Raw genomic sequence first — 27232 nt, 5'->3', positions numbered from 1 at the left:
ACGTGCTTCAAATGTGAGGCGAGGTTGAGTCTTATCTGTCATCCCCATTCTGCCCGCAACAGAGCCACTCAATCACCAAAGTATGGGGCCGAAGAGGGCGCCCCCCCCAGAGAGCCCTGTATCAACCGGTAGTTAGCCCCATGCCAGACCAAGAAGAAATCTCTCACGGGCACACTAAGGAGGTTACAATGGTGGCAGATCCTGGTAAGAAGGTGTCACATGCACTCTGTCCCGCGGAGCGGTCTCCCACAGTACACCCTCTAATATGAACAGAGAGGGCAGGCCCCAGGATCCCCTCCAGGCCCAGAAACATGGTGCAGAACAGAGCTCCAGGGACCAACGACGGAGCCACTCCAGCAGGCGAAGGCGTACCAAAGCGCAGGTGAGAGCCTCCCCCATGCAACAGAGCAATCAATCAATCAATCAATCAAGGCATTTATATAGCGCACTACTCACCCACAGGGTCTCAAGGCGCTAGGGCAGGGGGGTCTGCTACTGCTCGAACAGCCAGGTCTTGAGTTGTTTCCTGAAGGCGAGGTGGTCCTGGGTCAGGCGGAGGTGGGTCGGGAGGGAGTTCCATGTCTTGGCGGCGAGGTAGGAGAAGGACCGTCCCCCTGTGGTGGCTCTTCGGATGCGGGGGACGGTGGCGAGGGTGTGGCCGGTCGATCGAAGCTGGCGTTTGGGAGCATACAAGAGCTGCAAACCAGTGTGTATAATAAGCAGATGCAACAATCACAGGATGTAGGCCATCCGCCCACGGCCCAGCACCACGGGGAGCACGGAGAAGTCAAAGCGAGGAAAACAGGGCACAAAGCGGAGCAGTTGCAAGAATTCAGCGGGTCCCACCATATAACCAGGCAGCCACACGAGGCCAGGGCACAATCCAGGCAGCAACACAAGGCAGCAGCAACCGCATGCACTGCGATGTGGCGGGCAGTATCCTGATGCAGGCTCGCGTGGACAGAATCAGCCTGTCATCGGTGCAGCCCCCATGCGAGTCCGAGGCGCCCCGGGAGGTGCGAACAGTTAGCAGCAGCTCGGCAGGGTGCTAAGTGGCGGCGTAGGGCCGGCGCACACCAGAACTCACCCCTCGGGTTCCGCCGGTGCTGACAACCACAGGCCTGGCCGTATGCAGAGGATCAGCAACACGGCGCAAAGGGGAAGGTACAGCCGCAGCACCTTGCGCCACCTGCCCCAGCCACAGCTTGCAGGCGCGGCATGCACCCCGGCCCGTGCCCGCCTCCGCAGCTGCCTGCCGGGTATGAGCCTCTCCCCACTCACCGCAGTCAGCGCCAGCAATGCTCCACACACCAGGCTGCCCCGCAGTTCTCCTCAGCGCGGCAGGTCTCTCAGGCGCCCACACAACGCGGGCAAGGCCGGAGCTCCTCGTGCACCATGCAGAGACCGGCTCACCTCCTTGCAGTCGTCCGCTCCAGGGGATATCCCTTGTGATATTCAGGCAGCGCTGCACTCCATGCGGGCTCTGAGGGAAGGGGCGCACGCCTCCAGTCGCAGACGCGGCTACGGCAGCAGGCAAGGTCACCTCTCAGGGTCCAGCGGCTGCCACCATTTTGTAGAGGCGCTGCCGGATCCGATCAGCACATCGTTTGTGGCTTTGAGGTGCTCCCCAGTGGCCCAAACCTACACAGGATATTCCAGGGGGCTTCACAATGCAGGGCAGGAGCGCAGGAGGCTAGGATGCAGCTGTTGACAGGCGGATTATAGACGGATAGGAGCTCAGCCGGGCAGAGCCTCCCTAAGGTGCGGCCATCTTGCCGTGCGCCCTCTAGCGCCCTAGAACAGGTTTTATCCCTCTTGTCTTCCAACAGGGTTAAACTAAATTGAGGGAGAAAGGGGCATTGAATGCCTCCATTATTGCTGGTATTACTTTAAAGGCAGTGGGTGAGGCACTGAGATGCTATACATGCCAGAACCCACAGTACTTCAGTTATGCCTTACATTGTTGCCACATTAGATGCTTTCTCTCCTGCTTTTGTTTGTTAAGATGACATCAAACTTCGCATGTGGGTGGTGCACAACTTGTGATTGCCTTTTCGAACCTCAACTCTTTCCTGTACAATAAAACGACGAGTGTACTATTATGCAACACTAACACTAGCAGATACATTGTTCATTGTCACTGGAGACATTTTCATTTGTATCACATTATTTTAACCACATACACATTATATCTAGTGAAAACAAATGGATGTAAGGTTTATTAATCAATCAATTATTTTGCGGAATCATTTTTTATATGCAATACTCATTTCCTTTGGTTTGGCACACAAAATTATTCAATGCATATTTTTCATCAATGATTTTCATCAGTGATTAATATGTTGCCAAGGCAAGCCCAGAGGCTTTGAAACAACCATTACTATTATATTTATGCATGGTGTGGGCGGTACATTTTACATACATTTCAAATAGAAAAGTAAGCTAGTATTCTTAGGCAACCTTGAAAATCAATTTGCATCAAATAAGTCGTATATATATTTTTTTAAATTAACATCTCAGGAAACGTGTACTATTTCCTTTGGTTGTATTTTTTGACATTATGTTCTACCTATGCTAGGAAGAAAAAAAAAAGATGAACAATAGAGCTGCGGAAAGAAACATGCATCTTTAATAAAACTTATAGGAAGTGTTGCGCGAATGAGACCACTGCATAGCTCCATAAGTGCTCTTTGTTGACTTGAGATTCATTCACAAGTACTTTACATAATGTTCTCAGTTCTGTATTTCTGGAAAGGTTCCTGTTAGGCTGAAAAGCTGAAATCGGGCTGTTGTGTTTTGAGACAGAATTGTTTTTTTACAGCTCTTTGTGTGCAGCGTTTTCAAAAGAGGAAGTAGCCTCTTTGCTCGCTTTACATATTAGCCCTCAGCCTATTTAAAATAGAAACATATTCACCATTGCGATCATAGGTTTATACATTCTGCAGTGTGTGAAAGGCCAGAAGTGTCTATTCCAAGCCTCTGCCACTATAAACCAGTGAAATGCGATGAGCAAAGCCCAGTCCTGCAGTAGGACCTGGCTTGGATATGTCAATTCTTTACTTGAAGGACCCTTACAATTTTACAATTCATAACCCTAAATGCCCTCCAATATGACAGTATTCCAGAATTTTGCTAATTCTATGCTCAGGAAGTGACTCATAATAGCAAAAAGGGATTGTAAATGATATTATTCAAAGTCTAATTGAACAAAAACTTCTCACTGCAACAAACCTTCCAAAGATGGCCTTTCATTCTGCATCCAATGTTTATTTTCTTAATGTCTGGACACCGTTGCGAGCTTAGGATGTGTTCACAACTGCTACACCTGTAACATTGGCTTGGATTCTTCTTTACCATCATTCCCATCAATCTGTTTCTTGTATTCTGCCCAAAAGTCCTTTTGACTAGCAATTTATACTTCTGGCTTGGATTGTTCGGCAGTCTATTTCACTGTCCAGGACTGGACACTGAGCAGGTATGTTGAAATTGATTTTATATTTATTGAGGAAAGCACAACCCAGTACCCATGGTGGCTGTCTGCACTTAATAGTACATGCAAAAGGATTCAAAAGTTTCCTTAATCAAGTCCAAAATACCAGGAAAAAAAACAAAAAGGGTTATCCATTGTCAAGGACTGGACACAGAGGAGGTCAGATGGGTTTTCTCTACAAATTGCTGAAAGAAGGCCACGTTGAAGCATAGTAACAAGTAAATGAGACTCAATTTGCAAGTCGTAAGTGCTTGACACACGAACCAGCAAACTGAGTTTGCCAGTTCAGCTCACGCTTGATTATTCGGCGGAGCCTCATTTACTTGTTACTAAGCTCCAACGTGAGCTTACATGTAATAAGTTCTTAGTTGATTTATTCCCTTTGCTTAATATAAACTAGTGGCTTTAGATATACAGCAGCTACATTTGTGCATTCTTATGGGTCACCCTGAAACCCTATTAATATTCATGGTCCTGAGGATGGTCTGTACTCATGATTTAGGAGACCGAAACGTCGACGCTGTTCCACCACTCATTTGTTACTGACTGGATCCTTGGATTGATGGATTTATATTAAGGACAGTTCTCAGTTATCAGAAGAGTGGAATTTACATGCATTATTATATAAACTTTGGCTTGGATCTTCGATTCAAGCTACATTATTAGTGTACGCAGGGTTTGATTTATCTTATTGTACCCCACAACTTTGATTTTTTTAAATTAAAATAATATACATGATTTGTTCATATTTTCTTGGTTCACCTGCTTCTCTCTGTTTTCCTTTTCCATTATGATTTTATTCAATGAATAATACGTGCCTGCTTTTGGATTAATTCCTTTTGAGAAGTAGTAACTTCAGGTCCCAATAATCTCATAAGTAATCCCCTTATTAGCACGTTACCTTATATAGTATAGATACCCTGGCTTCGGAGGGGTTATTGGGTTGCCCATCCTTTTTATGTTGTTTACCCTTCCCTGGAGAAGTGCTCCCTACTCTTTCTCATTTGTGAGGGAGAGTGTTTGCACTCCTTATAATGCTCTGTAAGAGGTGACATGGCATGCTCAGAGACATGCTCTCCAACTCTCTCCTGTGATGGGGGCTTAATTTGAGCCAGTGCTTTCCGGTGCTCAGCACCAGCACTTAATTGTAATTGTCAACACCCTACTTGGAACAGTCTGCCACATGGTGACGCTGCTCATCTAATTTAGAGATGAGCAGAACAATGTTTTTTTAGGAATACAATATACATTAAAATTGCTAATACCTGCCTCTCCAGCCATTCCTTTAGCTCTGGGGACCTGGAATAATCTGAACTGTCGCATTTACATGCGAGAGAGATGGTTAGTAGTTGTTTTTGCAGCGATGACAAGGGCGATGGGTGGTGCAAGCTGCAGTGGCCTCCTGGTCAGAGCCCTGGCACTTAATATTTTACAAATTAAGCACTGTCTGTGTATTCTGTAAAGTATCTTTTAAGATGTGACACCCCGTGCTAAAATAAGTGCTCTTTCCCTCCTGTGAAGGTGTGTGTATGCACTCTGCAATGGTAAGTAATAGAAGACCACATGCCATGGTCATCATAGTTTTGCGGAAATTAACTGAACTATACCTCTAAAATTTTTATATATTGCGTGGCAGATTGATGCTGTTTTATTAACCTACTTAAGTTCCCAAAATGATATTGAAGCATACACGTTTAATGAGATCCTGGGATGACAGTCAATGCAGGCCTTACAAATTAAGCAGAAAGTCTTAACTTCGAGCCTTCGCTTGATTGGGAGTTAGCAAAGTGACATCAGCAGCACATGGCATGCCAAAAAGGAGGAAATCCTGTGGTTTTGGTTGCGTGGGACCCTGGACAGTGCCTTGAGTAGAAGACCTCATTGGAGATTATGATATCTTAACCCCTTGCGTGCGCACAACGTCTCCCGGCCGTCGTGCATTACGGTGGGCGTGTGCGCACGACGGCCGGGAGACGTCGTGTTCTCGAACGCCGTTTATTTCTCCCGCACAGCGGGAGAAATAAACCCGCATGCAAGGGGTTAAAAACATTTTGTCAATAGCTGGAATTGTGTGCATATCGTGAATTTGCGGCTTTGAACTCAACTCAGGATCAGTTTGTTTGGGTTCACCACTGAAATATGAACCATGTGTAAGACACATCACATTACCTCATACTGAGATGCTCACAAAAACTGAGGGGCAGATTTACAAGGAAGTGCCGCAGCGCGGCAACGCAAGCCCTTTGGCTGCGCCACATCCAAAGCACAGGAATGCGACATATTTACAATAATATGTTGCATTCCTGTGCTCTCCCTGTGCTGGAGCACAAACTGCTGCCATGCGCAGGTGCAGGCACCCTTGCACCATGGTGCAAGAATGCCTGCATCATGGGGAGATTGTTTTTGTGCAGGAATGGGCACTACAGGCATTTTCCTCTTTTAGTGCATGCTGTAGAATGCAGCAAGCTTGAAAGAGGAAAAACGAGGAGAAAGGAAAACATTTCTCCTCGTTGCGCCTCGCTACATTCAGACGCATTTCCAGATTTAGGGTTTTTTCCACATTCTAGGCACTTTTTCCCAGGAATATTTTGCCAGGTTTTTCCTTGTGAAATTCTCTGTTGAGAACCCCAAAAAAGTGTTTTTACAGCAGACGTCATGAACACAGTTGGAGAAGAAACTCCTGTTTCCACCTGAATCAGAATTACAGGCAAACTCGTAATAAGAAAGCCCTGTATGTCTAATCATTTTACCAAATGCTCAACATACTCAGCAATGCAAAGTGTTTCAATGATGGATCTGAATGGTACAGTACAGAATAAGAATGTGATGCTGCGGCAATGCATACTTCGAACAATGCTTACCTTATAGGACAACCTCCAAACTTGGCAGTACAGGGATCCTTGACTGCTGATATAAATGTTTCCACATTATCCGCTACAACATTGGGCGAGAGCCTTGTATGGACATATGCACACCAGTTCCTGTGGAAGAAAAAGACATTATGTGTGACTTATTTGGATTTTCATATATCCTTGTTGGCTGACTCTTGCAAATGCATGTTCATTTTGTTGCAACAAGGAAACCACCTTAGTGGGAATGTATCCAGTTTGTCTAAACACATTGTCAAAATTACATGCTTTTAAGAATCCGCCCTACAAACATGGCCTCTTTTGTTTCAAAAATCGTCATAATGGAAACAGAGTAAACAGTAGTGTAGCCTACATTGCCAGAGTGGTTGGGGGAATATATATATTTTTTAAATATACTTGTTTTGTTGGGCACTTCGTGGTCCAGGTGCCTTGCGGGCATAATTAGCGTGAATTGGTTCAAATGGGGCGCCACACAGCACAAAAACAATCCATTAAGGTTTGTTTTTACTTTCTACGTGTTCTGGAGAATGCAGCACAAGCAGAAAGGGGAAAGACCAAGATATTTCACCTTGTAACGTCTCTCCTGGGAAGGTTTAGCATTTTGATGCATTTCCAGGTCTACCACACATGGAAAATCTGTGAATTCGCCAAAGTCCATAAGTGGATGCATGGGAACACCCACGCTGCACCCATGGAACGCCTCCTTGGGCCATAGTAACGCAAGGAATGCGCCAAAGTCCATGAGTGGATACATGGGAACACGCACGCTCCACCCATGGAACGCCTCCTTGGGCCATAGTAACGCAAGGAATGCGCCAAAGTCCATGAGTGGATACATATGAACACCCACGCTCCACCCATGGAACGCCTCCTTGGGCCATAGTAACGCAAGGAATGCGCCAAAGTCCATGAGTGAATACATGGAAACACCCACGCTCCACCCATGGAACGCCTCCTTGGGCCATAGTAATGCAAGGAATGCGCCAAAGTCCATAAGTGGATGCATGGCAACACCCACGCTCCACCCATGGAACGCCTCCTTGGGCCATAGTAACTCAAGGAATGCGCCAAAGTCCATGAGTGGATACATGTGAACACGCACGCTCCACCCATGGAACGCCTCCTTGGGCCATAGTAACGCAAGGAATACGCCAACGTCCATGAGTGGATAGATGGGAACACGCACGCTCCACCAATGGAACGCCTCCTTGGGCCATAGTAACGCAAGGAATGCGCCAAAGTCCATGAGTGGATACATGGGAACACCCACGCTCCACCCATGGAACGCCTCCTTGGGCCATAGTAACACAAGGAATGCGCCAAAGTCAATGAGAGGATACATGGGAACACGCACGCTCCACCCATGGAACGCCTCCTTGGGCCATAGTAACGCAAGGAATGCGCCAAAGTCCATGAGTGGATACATGGGAACACGCACGCTCCACCAATGGAACGCCTCCTTGGGCCATAGTAAAGCAAGGAATGTGCCAAAGTCCATGAGTGGATACATGGGAACACCCACGCTCCACCCATGGAACGCCTCCTTGGGCCATAGTGACGCTGCCTTGATTTAACCAAGCTACTCAGGGCCATGCAAGGTGGCTTTGCTTAGCTTGGTAAATCTTATTCTAGATTTTGTGTTGCCCTGCGTCACCGTAGCTGGCACAAGAATGACACAAAACCTTTGATAAATATGGCCCTCAATCTTTATTAATTGGCTTAATGCAGCCAAGAATCGACAATTTTTGGTTTCTTCATAGGCCCCTTTTCATGAACAAGGATCAGTGGAGATTCCTTAAATGACACAGACACATGATAGGTATTTATTTATGTCCTGGAAACTAATAGAAATCTCCATTAACATAGATAAAAAGAGAATGTTGATCATAAACTCTAAAATCAGGGTCCAGGGCTCTAAGAAGCCTAGATAGCCGAAGAGATAAAATCTTTACTTTTACTGTGGCATGTTCCCCAAAATCTGACAATAAATAGTGATCTGGCTGCAACCTCTATGTTCTTCACAAATGAACCTAAGCAACTTAATTATGGCTTGTCTTGCATTTATGGCTCTACTTTTATGATGTGGTTCAAGCTTTACCTATTTTTCTTGCTGGTCTCTACCTTGTGAGGATGTCCTGGTGGTCATCGTGGGGTGAGTATGGATTGCGTTCATTTTTTACTTACAGGTTATATTTTGTGAGTGTTTATGCTCCATTTCCTGTTAGGGGGATTTAGAAGCATCCTTTGCTTAAAGCAGCCTCCTCAGTAAATCCCATGAAATTGATTTGCGTCTCAAAAATGCCCCCCATCAAGCTTATTTTTTTACATTCATAAAGGGGAAGGGATTCCAAAAGGAATCCTTCCCTTTTGCAAATGGTTTACCATCCAAACTCAGGAGTTGGTCATTTTGCAATGCTTCTTCATTGGATTTTGTTTGCTAGAGACTGAAAAAAGTCATGCTAACTTGATACTTAGGATGTGTTAGAAATGTGGATTTTGGATGAGAGGGTTGAAACCCCAACTCAGGCAAAACCACAATCCTTGTCACGGTGAACCTCGAAACATCACAAAATTAACCCTCTGACCCAAGCGCCTTTCAAATTTCTTTTCTGTCAAACGAGCACCTAGGGCACCAATACCGCCGCCCAGGCCTGGAGCTCAGCCTTTGGATGATTATAGCCCACATTTTCAATCATCGTGACCGCGATGCAATTCCTACACACCGTTCAATCTCATGGGGATCTCACCTATGAAAATGCAACGATTCGCTTCTTCCCGGATTTTATAGCACCAGCCTTGCAACTTTAACAAAGTTAAGAAAGTGTTCAGGGCCAAATACCTTAAGTTCATGATGTTAAACCCCGCAAGAATTCATCTGGTGGCAAAAGGGAAGACATGGCATTTCACCATGCCAGAGGAGGCCTGGGATTGGCTCAATGGCTGGTGCATGCCTGGACAGAGGGCACAATGGGAGAGGAAGAAGAGGCACCCAAATGAATGACAAGAAGATGATCACCCAGCTAACAGTGATGGGAGAGAATGCCCCACAACCGACAAACCCCTCAGAATAACAGTATTGTGCTGCTGCTTTGCCATGCTGATGGAGCACACTGAACGGTTGGTGAGAGGCCCTGGTAATATACATGGGACTCAGGCACTCCAGGTGTGGTTGAGCCTGCATGGGTGTTGAATGTAAGTGACCTAGGGGATGAGGAAAGGAAATAAGACTATTGAGACTCTCATATTGTAGTTCTGAAGGCATTCAGATATGTTAAAGGAGCATGATGTATCGCTTCAGGTTTGATTTGGCAGTGCCAGCCAAACCTAGATAGCTTTGATGATTCTGTTTGGGTGACAGGTGCTTATGCAAATTGGGGAAGTGGGCAGTTTCAGGCCGACAGTGCAGGGTAGCAGTGAGGGGGAATACCTAAGGGGCGGACAATTTTGTTATTGTATGATGTTTAGAATACATGTGCTACTTGCTTTTGGCTCAGTCTTACGAGGATACAGGGAACATGGGAGATGGCCATTTCATAGTGGGGGGGAGGGGATATGCTGCATGCCTGGGGGGGGGGGGGGGCCCACACCTCAATCAGATATTACATGTAGTCTCGAGCAGGCTCAGCCTTGAGGGTTGTGACGGGGAATGTCAATGGCCTCGGTAACAAAATGAAACACACCATAGTCCTGCAATATCTTCTGAGGTACGGCTCAGACTTAATCCTTCTACAGGAGACCCACTTGAAAGGCAATCATTATAGATTAAGATAGATTTAGGTATCCTCTCCTCGCCCATGCAAGTTTCACTTCGGGCTCCAGAGGTGCGAGCACACTTATTAAAACATCAGTGCTATTCATTCCAGGTCGCGCCTGGCATGATCCCCTCGGTGGATATGTTGCGCAGATAGGCACTGGGAGGGCTGCACACTTAACATATGCTCAATTTACATGCTACAGATGATCCACGCTGATACATTGCCAGCACTTAGCACCCTACTGCTTGACATGTCACCTAACACTCTTATACTGGGTGTGACAAGAATGCCATCAAGGACCTGGAGAAGAGTAGGGTCTCCTGGTCCCGCCATGGCACTAGCCCAAAACCCTTGCTGGCCTTTGTAGATGCAATGAGGCCGATAGACGTGTGGCATGAACATAATCCCTCAGCGTGGCAGCACACATACTTTTCTGCTGCACACAGCAGCTGCTCCCTCGTAGATCATATTTTCACCCACTGCACACATGCAGGACTGTTTCACAGCACAACATATAAAGCACATGGCATCCCAATCCACTCCCTGGTGAAAGTACTGTTACAGGGTCCTCCAAGAGACACCACTCTGCTCCCAGAATAGACCCCTGGCATTTCAAAGGCAAAACATTCATGGAGACGTTAAGGGATTGGACAAAGCAATATTTTCAGGAGAATGAGTGGACAGTTGATTCTGACTGCACTCTTTGGGAATCCTTTAAAGCAGCCATACGGGGGCATGTCCAGCCTTTGATAGGGGAAACAAAGATTAAAATGTGAAGAACTTGAAAGGGAGATCACTCTACTAGAGGCTCAGTTGCCACATAAGGTGACACCTGGCTCTCCCCTGGGTCACCAGCACTCCAGCACTGCCCTTAACAACAAGAACTGACTAATCTAGCTGAAAACAAAGCCTGGGCGCCCGCGATAGTGATGCAGCGTAGGCTCTGTGATGTTGGGGACAACGCAAACAAACAAGTAGCCTGGTTAGACAAAAGGGACAATGAGAGAAACTGTGTTCTAGAATACCAGAATCCTGGAGCCTGTACACATTACTTGGGTGGCTATAGCAGAAGTATTTGCAGCTTTTTACAAGACACTATACATGTCTACTCCTGATAGGACTGTGGTAGACGTCACTGAGCTTCTCAGGGATCGCCCGCCTCACTCTGTCAGTTGAAGATGGGGAGAGTTGGAGCAAGACTTTACGGTCGAAGAAATAGAGGGGGCCATTTGAGACTTGCAATCCAGTAAGGCTGCGAGCCCTAAAGGCCTGCCAGTAGAGCTCTACAACGGTATTACGGACAAGGTAGCAAAGCCTATGCTTAATTTGTTTCAGGCAGCCAGGAGGGAGGGTTGCCTCCCGGATGACCAGAGGCTTGCAACTATTGTAGTTATCCAAAAAAATAGGCAAATCTCCTGAGAAGTGTAGTTCATGCAGGCTCATAATACTTTGATTCTGGAAGCCAAGGTACTGACAAAGACCTTGGACAACAGGCTGTGAACAGTTAAATCCTTTGTGGTACTCCCTGACCAATCAGGATTCATTCCCCACAGACCCACCCAATTAAATCTCAGGCGCCTCTACGGAGTACTGCAGATGACCAAAGCCCGGCAAGGGTAGTGGGCTGTGCTGCTCTCGCTGGACGCACAAATAGTATTCAACAGCATTGAGTGGCCCTATCTGTTCACTGCCTTGAATAAATTGGGATTCGGCCCCTATTTTGAGAGTGGCTCAAACTCCTCTATCGAGACTGAATAGCGAGTGTGTGGGTTAACAGTGTGTTGTCCCGCTCTTTTGACTTGCACAAAGACCAAGGCAGGGATATCCACTGTCCCCAGTGATAATGGCGGCCTTGGTTCATCAGGACTCACTCATACAGGGCATTATCGGTGAGGGGGACTGGGAAGAATACATCTCGCTATATGCCGATGACATAGTACTGTACGGTGCGCTGAACCGCCTTACGGTTGAAAGGTTACTACATATTTTCCAATTGGTTGGCACCGACTCTGGGTTTCAAATTAACTTGGACAAATCTCTAAATTTTCCTATTATGGGGAATATTTCTCCTCTGTCATCCAGATTTAAAGCCCTGACTGCGAAAGAGCGTTTTAAATAGGTGGGCATCCATATCTCGAGCAATGCTGAGGGATTTCTGGCTAAGAATTTACTCCTGCAGGTTGAAAAACTGCAGAGTGATGTGGCCCAGTGGAGAAGACTCTGGTGTCCCTGGTGGGTAGAGGTGTCCTCTTTAAGAAGAAAGCCCTACCATGCTTGTTCTATATTATACAGAATACCCGCCCAAAATACCACTTAACATCTTCCAGAAGGTTAACAGTGAGCTGTGCAAACTCCAATGGGATGTGGAAAGTTCCCAGATAGCACTACGCAAACTCCAGAGAGTGGTAGTTGAGGTGGGCCTGGCAGTCCTAGACATAAAGAAATATTATTGAGAAGCCCAGCGTTTTTTCAGTTAATGACTGGGTGTTCATGGATCGAGGTGAGCCCGCCTACTGGGTGGATCGCCAGGCAATGGGAAGTCGAGGCTACCCAGCAGTGTTGTACGAAAGGAGGCAGGAAGGTTAGCTGCCAATCGACACACAGACAATGGTCATGAGTGGTCTGAGGCCACTAGATTTCTGGGCTGGGTAGGCAGGCTAATGAAGAGGGCCCTGCTGCGGGAAAGTACTCTACTGGAGGTGGAGAACCTGAAGGGATTCCACAAGTGGGGTCTCCTGGGCATTGACCCCCTAGGGATATCTGGAGAGGCCAGACACTGATTACATTTGATGGCATGAGGTCAGAATATCAGATGACTGACAGTGAGAAGTTTCTATACCTACAGCTGGGCCATACCCTATGGCTACACATCTTAGAGGGGAAACAACTGCCTGAATACACGCATTTGGAGGACCGGCTATTGTTTGACCCTATGACAGAGAAAGCCACCTCTTTATCCTATAGGAAGTTCATGAACAATTCACCAGATCCATTGGGAACCCTAAGGGAGGAGTGGGAGGCGGATTTCGGGCTTCTGGTGAATGATGACTGGGTGCAGGCAATCCAGAGTCCTTGAGAGATAGCTATATGAGCCCGCATCCATCTGATACAACTGCGGATCCTACACAGAGGTAGTGGGGTCATTTTTCCAGATATTATGGGCTTGCCCCAAAATCCAACAATACTGGAGGGAGATAGCACAGGTCATGGTCAGCTAACTGACCCTTGGAGTCACTGTGGGTAGCCTGGAATCAAGGCAAGCAGGTATTCCTTCTTCAGACAGCAAGGTAGTCCATCGAACAGTAGGGAAGTCATCTGGAAGCAGGGCAGTCCCCCTTCTAAATCTTCCACAGGTCAAGGAGTGTTCTGATGAATGGCACTGAAGGTCCAATATTAATACCTGGTTACAGCCTTTGTGTGGTGTGTCTCCCTGAACATTTGTTCTTGAACATTTTTTCCCTTTCCCTGGTCAAGACTCTAAATTCTCTGGGGTGATAAAAAAACAGTTCAGGCCTGATGGCAGGTACCTTTGTGTGTACTATAGGAAAAGCCCTTTGAAGTGTATGTGAGGATGGTTCCAGCCTGCTTCATTCATCATGCCAGGAGAGCTTAACCTGTCAACGCCTAAACCCGCTTTGTGTCTTAGAGTAATACACAAAACGCAACAGCAGAGGTATTAACAGTCCTGTGACACAGGACACTGCCACAGTTGATTGGGAGAAGAAATTACCACATTTCTCAAATCTGACTTTACAATTAAAGAGTATTTTAAATTGCAATTTATCTGAGTGCAAACAGTATATTGCTATCTTCTCCCAATCTAAAGTTAGCACTTATGTAATGTAATAAAGTAACCAAGTTTTAGCCTTTGGGAGAGATAGGCCTTAAACTAGTGGAAAAGATAAATTGGACATTTTTTACTACCAGAACATGTAAAACTTAAACCCACAGACCATACCTTTTAAATACCATGTACCCTTCCCTTATGAGCCTTTAGAGCTTACCTTAGTGGTGACTAGCATATATTAAAAGGAAGGTTTAGGCCTGGCAAAGGATTTATTTTGCCAGATCAAAGTGGCTGTTTACAACTGCCGTAAAGGCCAGGTGGCAGGCCTGGGACATGTTTTAAAAGGCTACATTAGTGGGTGGCACAATGAGTGCTGCTTTCAACTAGTAACATTTTTAATATACATTTACAGGCCCTGGACTCATAGTAACATATACTAGGAACTTGCAAGTGAATTAAATATGCCGATCCGGTGTAGTTCAATTGCACCATGTTTTAGAGAGGGAGCACACACACTTTACCACTGGTTAGCAGGGAACAAGTGCACAGAATCATAATGCCAACAATAATAGGTTCAGCAACAGAAGACAAACATCTAGTAAGTAAGTAAGACATTTATAAAGCACGCAAATACTGAGGCGTCCTGGCGCTGAGGAGTGTGACAAGTGCTGTTAGGCAAACCAAGTGGCTTTAATTGGGGGGAAATAGCCACGTCTTTATCAATTTCCTAAACTGGAGCCTATTTGGTTGCAGTCTGGTGGAGGTCGGCAGCTCATTCCATAGTCTAGTGGCTAGATGGGATAGGCTCCTGCCTCCCCATCTTGCTTTCCGAATTTTAGGCACCTGGACCAATCCTATGTTGGCTGATCCAGGATTCCGTTTTGGGGAGTACCTTAAAAATAGGTTCTGCATGGCCAAGCCCCCCCCCCCCCATAAAATGTCTTGTGTACCAGGCAAAGAGCCTTGAATTGCACACGTTGCTGTGGCGGGAGCCAGTGGAGTAGCCTGATGCCAGCAGAGATAGAGTGATACTTAGGGATATTGAGTAACAGTCGCGCTGCAGCGTTTTGTACTGACTGCAGTTTGGCCAACTGATACTTGTTAGTAACCAAGAGTAAAGCGTTGCCGTAGTCCATTTTTGAGAGGAGTAGCGCACTAATTACTGTTTTCCTAAGCCCCAGGGGGATTAAAGGCAAGATCTTGCTTAGGTTCTTTAGTAGAAAAAAACAGGAGGATGTCACTCGATTAACCTGTCCTGCAAAATTTAACTGGTCATCAAAAATCACTCCCAAGTTTCTCGCCTTGGTAGATAGAGAGGGGCAGTTGCCTGTCTCGGTTGGCCACCATGCTGGATTCCATAAAGGTAAACCCTTCCCGAACTCCATGACCTCCGTTTTATCCATATTGAGCTTGAGGACGTTTCGGTTCATCCAGCTCATGATATTCTTCAGGCAGTTGTGGAAGCTAACAGCTGTGACTTCAGCCCTCTGTGCTATAGATATAACTATCTGGGTGTGAGACTAACATAAAACCATGCTGTCTAATTAGCTTGGCCAGAGGGGTGACGTAGATTTTAAACAAGGTTGTCAATAAAGCAGACCCTTGTGGTACCCCACATGGAAGGTAGAATTTCTCTCATTTGAGATTGTCCCAACAAACCCTCTGCTCTCTGGCTTCTAGAAAGGAGGAGAGTAGGGTTAGAGCCATCTCTTTAATACCTATTGCCTCCAGCTTTCGCACTAACACTGCATGGTTAATGGTGTCAAATGCTACAGATAGGTCAAGTAGGATAAGGACGGCTCCCCCCCCGTCCAATTGCTTGCGAATCTCCTCGGTAGCTATAATCAGGGCAGACTCTGTGAAGTAGCTTGGTCTGAAGCCAGGTTGAATGGGGTCTAAGAGGTCATAGGAGCCGAGGTAGTGGACAAGCTCAGTGTTTACAGATTTTTCTAAGATTTTGGCCAATATTGGTAAGCATGATATTGGACGGCAATTCTTTACCTCCATGGGGTCCAAGGTGGGTTTCTTCAAGATAGGCCTGATACACGCCTTTTTCCAGGGCAGAGGGAAGATTCCTGAATTGATTGCCTCATTTAGAAGTGGGGCTAGCTGTGCACTGATCTTATCTGAGACCAGAAGGAACGTGGCAGGAGGACATGGATCATTCGGAGAGCCGGACTTTGTCAAAAGTAGCAGGTGATTCATGCTTTCTGTAGTTAATGTCGAGAACCTAGTCAGTTTACAGGGGGGTTGGCTCTAGTCGATAGTTAGATCACTGATTACAGTCGGGTTGGGTGCAGATTTGAGAAGATCATCATAAATTGATTGAACTTTGGTTTGAAAGAAGTTTGCAATCTTGTTGCAGAGGCTTTGATCTGGTGTAAAGAGATTGTCCCGCTGCCGCTTCTATAGGACCTTAACAGTCTTGAAAAGCTCTTTAGAGGAATTTTTTGCTGCACTGATTTTGTCTGTGAAGTAGTCGGTTTTTGCTTTTTTGATTGCTTCCTTGTATTTCTCTAGGACTAGGTTATAGACATTTTGCGTTCCCTGCTGTAATCGACCCTCCATGATCGCTCAGCTTGTCTACATTTGGACTTAATATTTTTCAGGTCAGCACTATACCAGGGAGCTGACCCCTAGCTTCTTCTCAGTTTTGTGGTGTTCTCCAGGGCCAACTGGTTTACTGTTGATCCGATCCATTCGTCAAAGTTGTTTGCAGACAAATTTCTATCTAAAGCCTGTCAAGGGCCTCTTCTAACTCTATTTTCTGAATTCTGTACCAGGGGCGTGAATTTACAGGTGCTGGCCTGTTTGGATGGGACGTATTGCTCAATGTAATTGGTACTTGAAAGTGGATGGCTTTATGATCTGTCCAAGGTAATGGGAGCATTTTATCCAAAGTGATCTTAGGGTTACTTGTGAGGATGCCATCCAAGATGTGACCGATCACGTGCGTAGATTGAGAGATAATTTGAGTTAAACTATATGCTGCAAGATTGTCCAACAGTATGGCTGTGTCAGCATTGTTATTAGATTCCAGGCGAAAATTAAAATCACCCAGAATCGTGAGGGGGTCAAGACAGGATTCTAGAAGTGTCTGGAGTGACTGAGTAAAGGCGGGCCTGGGCCCAGGTGGCCGATAGCGAAGTAGGCAATGGAAAGATAGAATGTTATTTACTTTGATATTAAAAAACATCGCCTCAGCTGGAAGTAGTTGAATAGGCTCAATTCGTAAATTGAAGTATGAGCGGTAGAGTATGCCGATGCCCCCCCCCCCCCCTTTCTCCCTACCCTGTCTAAGCAGGCTACTTGATATCCTGCAGGCAGGGTAACGTTACAATCTGGCTTCGAAGTGTCGTTAGCCCAAGTTTCAGTCAGAAAGACCAGGTCTGGATCGGAAGATGCATCATGTATTCAAATTCATATTTATGCCTTACCAGTGACCAGGTGTTCAGCAGGATACACTGTAGGGCATTTTCAGAAGTACTGAGGGAGGAATTTACTCCTCTGTGGGAAGCTGTTTTTTCGGGTTCAGAGCAAGTTAGGAGTGGCCGAGTGGCTTCCTAGTCACCTACTACAATGCTGAGTTCCCTTTTAGCAGCCGGTGAGGTCATACCATTGTTAATTACAAGTGTAGTAGGCCTACAAGGTGAATCCCTGAGTGAAAACCCACAGGTGTTACATTTAAAATTCGTCTTCTACCATAAATCAAGACATGTGATTGGTTTCGGGCACTCTCCAGTCCTATAATCAAGTAGCTATTGTCTAGTGAGTGATCGTGGAAAACATTGAGCAGGAGTCCTGGCGCTGGTCACGCTCCGGAAGCCGATGGGCGCAGACGGGCTTGCTTTTGGCGCGCCTTCCGGGCGCCAGATGGCGCGCCCGCTATGCTTGTCAGCTGCACGGTTGCGCCAGCATTTCAATTTATAGTCTGAGCCCCAACAACTAGTGCGCTGACCAGTCAAGGGAGGGCCCGCTCTTACTTACGGGCACCGCGGTCGTGCACTAGGACTGAGTAGGCAGTAGTAAGTAGATTAAAACACATACAGTATTTAAAACAACTAGAACAAAGTGCAAAGTAAGGCAGTATTCAAAATTATCAGGTTGAGCAAGCGCGAGATACCGTTGCCTGAATGAAGAAGCACACGTCACACGGTGTGCGGTTGTGCCAGCGTGTGAATTTATAGTCTGAGCCCCAACAACTAGTGCGACGACCAGTCAAGGGAAGGCCCGCTCTTACTTACGGGCACTGCGGTTGTGCACGAGGACTGAGTAGGCAGTAGTAAGTAGATTAAAACACATACAGTATTTAAAACAACTAGAACAAAGTGCAAAGTAAGGCAGTATTTAAAATTATCAGGTTGAGCAAGCGCGAGATACCGGTGCCTGAATGAAGCAGCACACGTCACACCTCGGGGTGACCCTGCAAAAATAGCCAGGTCTAACAGAATGGATACCTACAGTGAGCTGCTTCCAAATACAGAATGGGAATGGGGATTCAATTCCATTTTAGGAGTCAGTAAAAGATTGCATACTCCTAATGTTGAATTTGTATATTCGAAAAAGGCATGTTTGAATGCTGAAATTCCTAATCAGAATGTTTGCAACCATAAAGATGCTTTGAACACCTTGCCCTTTGCCCAAAGGTAACATTTTTTGACTGCTCCATCGCAGTGGACCTTAAAATGCACTTCTTTCCTAGTCTACCGCAAACTGTTGTTTTTCTATTTTGAGGAGGTTGATTCCTCAACACTTTACAAATTCATATCTCTGCTACTCCATATCCAACTTTAATTAGCCTGTTGTCTTTTTGTGTTAATTAATTTTTTCGATATTTTTTGAATTTGGTTTGAGAATGTTTTTGTATTGTGTTCTTTAATTTAAGCCTGTTGGGACTGCTTGAACTCAAAATACACTTCTCTGGGAATTGCCTGCTGTTTGTGCCAACACTAACAGAGGTTGAGCAGAGATTCTCTCAGAACTGTGTTTTGGTCTAACCAGATGCTGTTTAGTAAGCTGATAGGGGTAATATCCTCCCAAATCAATAACCCCGTTTCTGATAGGGTTAAAGGTGTCTTTTGCATCCCTTCACACATTGCTTGAAAACATTCTCTGAAGGATCTACAGAAAATTTAGTAAGTGTGACATATTATGAATATTGAGCTTTGGCAGTAATTCATATGCAGGTTTACCGAAGGTACTGTGCAGTAGTTATCAGCAGAACTCTCTCTCATACATATGATGTCGATTCTTTGCAATTTTTCATCCTAGGATTGCATTTAAACCCAACAAGTGTCCACAATATTCCTAAAAGCCCTGCATGAAAAACTGAAATTGACTTAAAACTTCTGATTGTCCAACTCTCTTTTTTCGTCTTCTACATGTCTCCTCTCTCTGAGCACAGCCTACTTTAAGTCACATGCACGTTCGCCTTGATCCCTATTATTGGGACCACTGATAGCATATCGAGGACAAAAATACAGAGTGGACAGAATGTCTTGTCCAAACATTGAGGATCAAAATATCGAACAGGTAAGTATAGATATTCTATTCTTAACTCCATATCAATGTACCATGAAGATATATATATCGTCATGGTACATATACGTGGAATTAAGTATAGTAAACCTTGCCATATCCATAGAAACTTACCTTCACCATATTCTTGTCCTCATACAATATTTTGACCACACACTATTTTGGACTCAATATTTTGTCCAAACACCCTATTATTGCATGTGTGCAAAGTTCACTCCTCGTTTCAAACATCACAATCTCTCCTTCAAAAGTCATTACCTACAATAACGACCAAAAAAACACTACTAACCTTAAGGTTGGAGAAGCTTGCTGCCCGGCGTTAAACATTTCAATGCCTCATCAGGGGTATTAAGTGCTATATAAGCGCAATTACAATACAATACTATGAAAATCAATGTTACAGAATTGTCGTGTTTTCTAATGTGTAAGGAGGACTTTACAGTAGGGGTGGCAGAAGTTCTCCCATGATTCATAGCTGGGCTTGGGAGGAGGATTTTGATTACTAAACCAAATGGTTTAAAGGTCAGCAAGAGAGAGACAATTGTGAGTTCATTCATTGATTTGGAAAGCCAAAGTACTTCTTGGCACTCAGTACCTTGTTTAAGGCTACAGTAGTAAAGAAGTAGCAGAGAGTGGGGACTGGTGCAGAAGACAAACGTGTTTGATATGGTTAATCCTGGAATAATGTGAAGAGCAGAGGCAAATATTTAGGAGCAGATTTACAAGGAACTGATGCATCTGCATAGATGCGTCAGTTTCCTTGCGCCAGCCGCAAATGTCCTTGCGTCACCATGGATGCGCTGTATTTACAATACAGCGCACCATGGCGCAAGGATTAACAGATGCGTCAGAAATTCTGAGGCATCTATTGGCCCAAAAGTGACGCATTGCTGGAGTTGCTCATGAAAGTGACGCAAGTCCAGCAATGCGCCACAACAGATCGGTGAGTCCCATTCAAAAAGCCCTGCATCATTCCTTACGACTGGTCTGAGCAGGTGTAGGGATTTTGACGCAGTGAAGGCATAGATTGACACAGTGAAATGTTGTAAATTTCACTGCGTAAGTTCTACATGGCTTTTTGCGTGGGAACGCCCACCCTGCATACATTAAACCAGACGCAAGTATGATGTGACGCAGGGCTTTACAACGTGATGCATTTCCCTAGATGCATCACGTTGTAAACTGGCCACATTGTTTGCGCCACTGTGGCGGCGCAAGGAGGCACAAGGGGCTTGTAAATCTGCCCCTTATTCTCTAGTCCACTAGGACGGTTGTCATGAAAGAATGAAGTTCTAAAGTTAGGAAATGTTGAAGAGGGAGAAGTGAATTTAATTGTTCAAAATCTTATGGTTTGTATATCCAATCGGAAGATGATATTGAAGTCTTTCATGTACATATCTGAACACGATTATCCTGTGTTGGAACGACTTTGTTGTACTCCCACTTCAAAATGAAAGCAGCAACATCATACACTTGCATTAGACAATTGAAAACAATTTTGGATTTATATTGCGAAAGATATCAGGGTCAGGGCCGGACTGGGGACAAAAACCGGCCCTGGCAAAGTGCTCGGCCGCCCCCCCCCCCCCCCCCCCCCCCATCGGGGTTAGGGGGGGGGGGTGCCGCCGAGCTCTTTGCCAGGGCCGATTTCGTCACAGGGATGATTTTGCAGCTATGCTGCAAAAATGGCCCTGTAACAAAACCGGCCCCCAGGGGCCCAAAATCAGCCCCCACCCGTGCGGCGCACCGGGGGATTGCCCGGTGCCCGCTATGACCAGTCCGGCCCTGATCAGAGTTACTTATTTGCATGAAAGCACAGAATATATTGCTACGACAAAGCCAAACTTTTTTATTTTTGACAAAAAACCTTTTTCCTACATGTTGTGCAAGATGAAAATACATATTTATTACATTAATGCTCTGAATAAAATGCAATCTGCCTACAGTCCTTTCTCTACATCTTCGAATGATTTTTCTGAAACATACATTAATGCACTGAGGGAATCTAGGAGCCGAGTGACAAATGCTGCTGGACCAAAGGACAATTCGCGTTTTCCACACCAGGGTGTGTAGAAATTCACAATTTGATTGAAGACACAGAGGATAATATTATGATAATGTTCTTTCTTCTGTCTCTGCAGGAGCAAGCTCTTTAGCACAACTTAGAAATTAACATTCAAACCACTTTAAAAGCTCAGGCAACCATCTTCCTTCTTTTACTGCTTGTAGCGAAAATCAATCCACCAAGCTAACTTCCACAAAGAAACAAATAATGTTCACTTCCCACATTAAACGCTCATGTTGAATCCTAAAGAAACATTGACATGAAAATGGTCGGGGGGGGGGGGAGGGGGCAGAGCATAGGAGGGATAACATTAACTTCCTTGTCTTTAATACAAATGTAATTTTTCCAGTAACTCCACTGTGAAAAATTTGAATATTAGCATAAAGCACTGAGATCAATATTATTCCACTTGAAAGCCTTGCCATATCTAGTGAAAAACAAGTCACCAGATCAATCCACTGTGCCAAGAATCTCATGCAAATCATGCGCACCGAGTTAAGCCATTTAAGCCATCACACCCAATGGCGGCTAAGGAGGAGGAGCGTCGCCTCACTGCCTTGAAGCAGCAAAAGAAACAAAAATGAAATGATAATAAATAATGTTAATGTCATTTTATTTTCTCCTCCTGCTGCAGCAGCTTGTGTGAGGGGGCGGGCGGGGCTTCACAGCAAGGGGGGAGTGGTATAGCCCTCCTAAGTGTGCAATGACTGTTTCGGCAGCCCTCTCGGGGCGCTCAAAACAGTCATGTGCGCTTTCCCTGTTCTCCATGCAGGCTGCATTGCAGCCTACATGGAGAACATGCCCACCCCTCCAGCCAGACACGGCACTCAGACCAATCACAATGATGCATTGCAGCGATGTGATTGGCGATGGGGAGAGTCGGGCCCTGGTGCTTCCTGCTTCCTGTTTCTCCCAAGAAGCCAGGAAGAGGACGCAGTAGAGGAGGGGCGGCCGGCCAGCCGGCTGGCCGGGAGGTAAGTGATTTTGTTTTAACCCGATTCCCCACGCCTCTTCACCCACTGCCGCTTCCAGGTAGCAGCCACGACTGATCACACCCCTTGTCATATGAACACCAAACATAGGCACATGCACACCTGCCTCGATCATTAACTCTCTCATCTCCATATTGTTAACACAGCTGAATAAATCATCTTAAAAGTTTCCTAAAACAAAATCATCAGCTAGAGCAATGAATTTCCCCTGGTACTCAGAGTTTCACTCTCATATTCTTGAAGACATCTCACAAGATACAAATTATTTTTGTCAGAAAAGCATGGATAAAATATGCTCGTGAAGTAAGTCTTGGTCCTCCTACAAAGATAATGAAAAGACTCGTTCTGGCTGATAACTTGTAGATGTCACATTGAAAGCCCTGAAATTAGAGACTCTTCCATATGAAACAAAGCAAACCAACTAGTTTCATTGATAACTTCTTCAAAAAGAACTACTCATTTGGTTCTCTGCAATCCAACATCTGCAAAACCAAATTTACATCTCACAAAGAGCTGAACTTCAGCAAGGGAGGCGTCTCAGTTTGCACACTTCTCAGCAATCGCTTAACCAAAGCTCTCTAAGCTACTGAAGAAACCTCAACTAACTTGTCCCGGCAGAAATAATTGAACCATTCAAATTAATTTTATTATAGGACAAACCTTGCTCCACTAACTCCACCCAAAACTTTATAAACTTTATCATAGCAGTTGAACAGAATCCTTTCCCCTCTCCAAACCTCATCAAATCCACTTTCTCCATGCCAATCTCTATATCTGAGAAGTTCCTGGGCCCGTGCCCCCCTGCCAAATAAACCCTAAAACTCCTTCAGAAAGCCCTGGTAACTGCCAAAATCTTCCATAATCTCCTGCTATCTGAATAGGTCTCTATAACTCCTATCTCCCATGAGTCATGATCAAGATAGTATCCAAATAAACAATGAAGATTATTCCACAGGATATTAACCACTTCACAACTGGCCTCATTACCCTTGCAAAGCCTTTAAAGGTCCTGAGGAAAGCCTGAAAGTTAGGCTTGCAAACCTCCATAACGTTCCTGTCCTATGAAACAGAAGATAATACTGCTGCATCCTGCATGTAGGGACCCTTAGATATGTACAGTTCAAGTCCAATTTACTCAACCAATCTCCTCTCATCAACACATTCTTCAGAAGATAGATTCCACCATCTTGAAGTGCTGATACCCCACTCAGTCAATCAGACTCCTGAGATTTATGACAGGCCTCCATCCTTTGTGTTTTCTTCAGCAAGGAAATTGTTGTGCACAAAGCAATTCCCATAATCTTTGCACAAAATGCTTTCCCCATTTTTGTCCACCCACTCTACTTCTAAGTCTAGCAACCTCCTCTTCACCTCTATCATATCTTGGATGCACAAACAGCATTGGAGCATCCACAATACCTATACGATAAACCTGCACTGTTTCTAAAAACCCGGGGAGCCTGAAGAATCACCCGCCATTTTCCTAAAAACTGAGCAAGACTTCCACACATTTTACACATACCTGAGACAGCTCTTGCCTTTTTCATGCCTCTTGTACCTCTTCCTTTGATCCTTTGACATGACGGGAAAAAAGGTTGCCTGTTGCTGACATCCCCTGTGTCTATATCCCTGCCTGGGTAATACCTTGGCCTCAGCCAAGAAACCTACCCGTTGTTCACCTGGTCCCAACTAAAAAAACCTTCTCATTAAACACTTTATGTATGTCTCTCCGCACCTTTTTACAAGTGTTATAAGTGCCCACACATTCTAGAAACTCCTTCATGAAATCATCCCGAAAAACATGTTCTGGGAGGCAGCTCAACACTCAGCGCTTGCCACGCCCACCAATTTGGGACCTATTTATATCAAAACTCCTTGCATCGTACAGTTGAACTAGCTTAATTTTAATTCATTAAAAGACACTCAGCTCCCTGGACCCGCTACCCTAATTCTACCAAATCAGTAACGGATTCTGAAACATATGCATCCTCAGTCATCTCAAAAACTTGTTCAGGGATTATAGGATGTCTAGCAGCAGGCCCTTTTTGTGGATCTTTGCCCTCTTTATTCAAGAAGGTCTACAGCTTTGCATCCAACTCAGGGATGCAGGCCTCGTTATCTGGCAACGAAGGCCTCGGGCACTTTGAACACATCCATGTTCTTATTTTTTTAGGGATGGGCCTCCTCATCCAGTAAGACACATTATCTGCCCCGTGCTGTGAAGGTAACCATGCGGACAGAAAATGATAGGACGCTGTAATGTTAGAGGATCAAACATCTGCTTACCTAGTGAGTTCAACAAAACCCCAGAAACTTTCTTCTCCCCACTGCAAGATTCCTTTTATCTCATAACTGGTATGACCTCCTGGTCATTATTAAGATCAAAAGGAAAGATACATACTACCTCCCTGCTACCCGAGGACTCGTGGCATGAAAGATATGAATGTTTTCTCTTCTCTGGCCAGTCTGCCAACTTCATAACATTCTCTCCATTGCTCACTCTCCTTTTCTGACTTTTTAATGGAACAGCCTCCTTAGTTGTCCTGGTACTGTCATGTCCCCTCAGTGCTCCTGACCCATTATGTTCCCCACATTTCTCCTTCTTCCTGCCTTCTGCAGGTATGTTAAATAATTGTCTCTTATGACCCCTCTGACCTACCCTGAAGGACCTGGCAGGTCTGAATCCACATCAGCTTCCTATAAGAAACTCTTCTCATTCCACTGCTGTATCTCTCGATTCACACCTGCCTTCTCCTCAAACTCTTTATCGATTTCCAATTCTCTCCTGCACCTCTAGACCCAAATTCCCTGCTTTTCTATTCATAGCTGTCCTTACTGAACCCTCCACTTCATTACCCGACTCCATAATTCCCGGAGAAACGCTCTGAGTGAATCTGCCTAGAAATACCAGACCACTGGGGCCTGGCAACCAATCCTCTCTTCCAAAGTATGACCACTGACTTCCTCCTAAAGGAGAAATGCACTTGCCCAAAGATACATATCAAAATGGTTTCTTTTGACAAGGATTGGTGTAATGTGTTTTGCTGTGAATAATCAGATATAGCGGAGAGCCTGGAGCCACTAAAATATAGCCAGGCTTCTGGGCGGTGCCAATGTACACTGTCCCTCACATGTGGGATTTAAATGTTATGCCACTGCTGCCTTTCCTATGTAATGTTACTTTGGCCTTACTTAAAAGTTATGCAAGACAATTCCGTGTACCCAAACTTTCACCAAGTTTTAGGAGTCAGAGTTCAAGCACTTACGACTGAACGACAGTCCCCCAGATCGAACAATAAAAAATTACAGTAAACACATTGTAAAAGAACCAGGGAGACCATGCGGAAAGCAAAATGTCTTACACTATTTATAGAAGTTCTTAACACAGCAGCGGCCAGCACGGATCTGAGGTAAGGGAATGAGGGCAAGGGCGAGAGGGGGGGAGGACGCAGGGGAAGCGTGCAGCAATTTTTTTTTTTTTTAAATGTACCTTCTTGCCGCTTTGTAGCTGTGTCTGACCTCCGTAGTCCTCCCTCGCTGACCTGAACAACAGATGCACACCCAGGCTCCCAGTCAGCTAATCACAACGCTGCCTTAGCCGCGTTGTGATTGGTCTGAGCACCGTGTCTCAGTGCTCAGACGCTGACTGGCAGCCTGGGCCTGTTCTCCATGTAGGCTGTAATGCAGCCTGCATGAAGAACATGCAAAGTGTGCAAGACTGTTCTGGGCGGCCCGGGAGGGCTGGCCAATCTGTCATTGTGCACTTAAGAAGGTGCTACCACTCCTCTCCGGCCCCCGCACCCTCACGCAAAGCTGCGGCAGTAGGAGAAAATAAAATGACAATAACACGAGTTATTATCAGTCTCTTTTCTTTTTATTTCACTGCTTAAAATCAGTGGGGTGATGCTCCTCCGCGTTAGCAGAGGGGCCGCCACTCTCTTAACATCTTTATAGCTGAAGTTCTAAAATGAAACACTCGCTCATCTTCGTCGGTGAGGCAGCCTAGCATGTTCGGGACATATCAGCACATTAACTTTTTTCAGTGGTGAAAAGAGGTCGACCTCCCCTATCCCTTCAGTGGATGAACATCAGAACGACTTCCGGTGCAGGCTCTCATATACAGAACAAACGGAGAACAGTATTTGAAAGCCTGACCTCACAAGACTGATATCAGCTGTCAATCAAAGCTTTGACTGTGGTGGATGTGATAGACAGGGTCAGATGCCTGGCGCTTCCGTCGCGGAAAGAAATCTCTTTTTAAGGGATCTGAAAGAGCATCTCAGTGGGACTGATCTTCCACTAGATATAATTCAAGAAGATATAATGTAAAATATGTGGTTATCTTTCTTCTTACTCAATGGCATTTGTGGGAATCACATAAAGCTTTTTCACATGTTATTCGGCTACTTTTGAACAGAGGTTCACATTATATGTCCAGCAGTAAACACGTGGGTGTTATAAACAAATATGTATTGTATTAGTTTTCAACTGAAAACCGTATTTTGGGTTTTTTATCCACCACAATTTGATAACCTCATTTCATAGTTAGCAGCAGGGCAGGGCTTTAAGTGGGTTGAAAAAATTGGGGGGGGTCTCTCAAAGGGGCGTGGATACCGTAATTAGGGGCGTTGCTTACAAACTTAAGCTAACAATCTGTGCCTAGCATAGTGTGCCGCCCGACTTGTATTTTGCTGTTTGGTCATTGCATCCAGATATATGATACAACAAGTAACAT

The 27232-nt window shown here is 45.3% G+C and overlaps 1 protein-coding gene across 2 annotated transcripts in view; it reads right to left on the bottom strand.

Moving 5' to 3' along the window:
• MMRN1 (multimerin 1) overlaps nucleotides 1-27232 on the bottom strand; it is a 310831-nt gene that overhangs the window by 176895 nt on the left and 106704 nt on the right. For both annotated transcript variants that reach the window (XM_085635412.1, XM_085635402.1), the window contains exon 2: nucleotides 6352-6471. In XM_085635412.1, coding sequence (XP_085491538.1) covers nucleotides 6352-6471 — 120 coding nt within the window. The remainder of the gene's footprint in view (nucleotides 1-6351; nucleotides 6472-27232) is intronic.

Source organism: Triturus cristatus, chromosome 2_1 (assembly GCF_964204655.1).
Source record: "Triturus cristatus chromosome 2_1, aTriCri1.1, whole genome shotgun sequence".
Lineage (NCBI taxonomy): Eukaryota > Metazoa > Chordata > Amphibia > Caudata > Salamandridae > Triturus > Triturus cristatus.
This window is presented reverse-complemented; position numbering and strand designations above follow the sequence as displayed.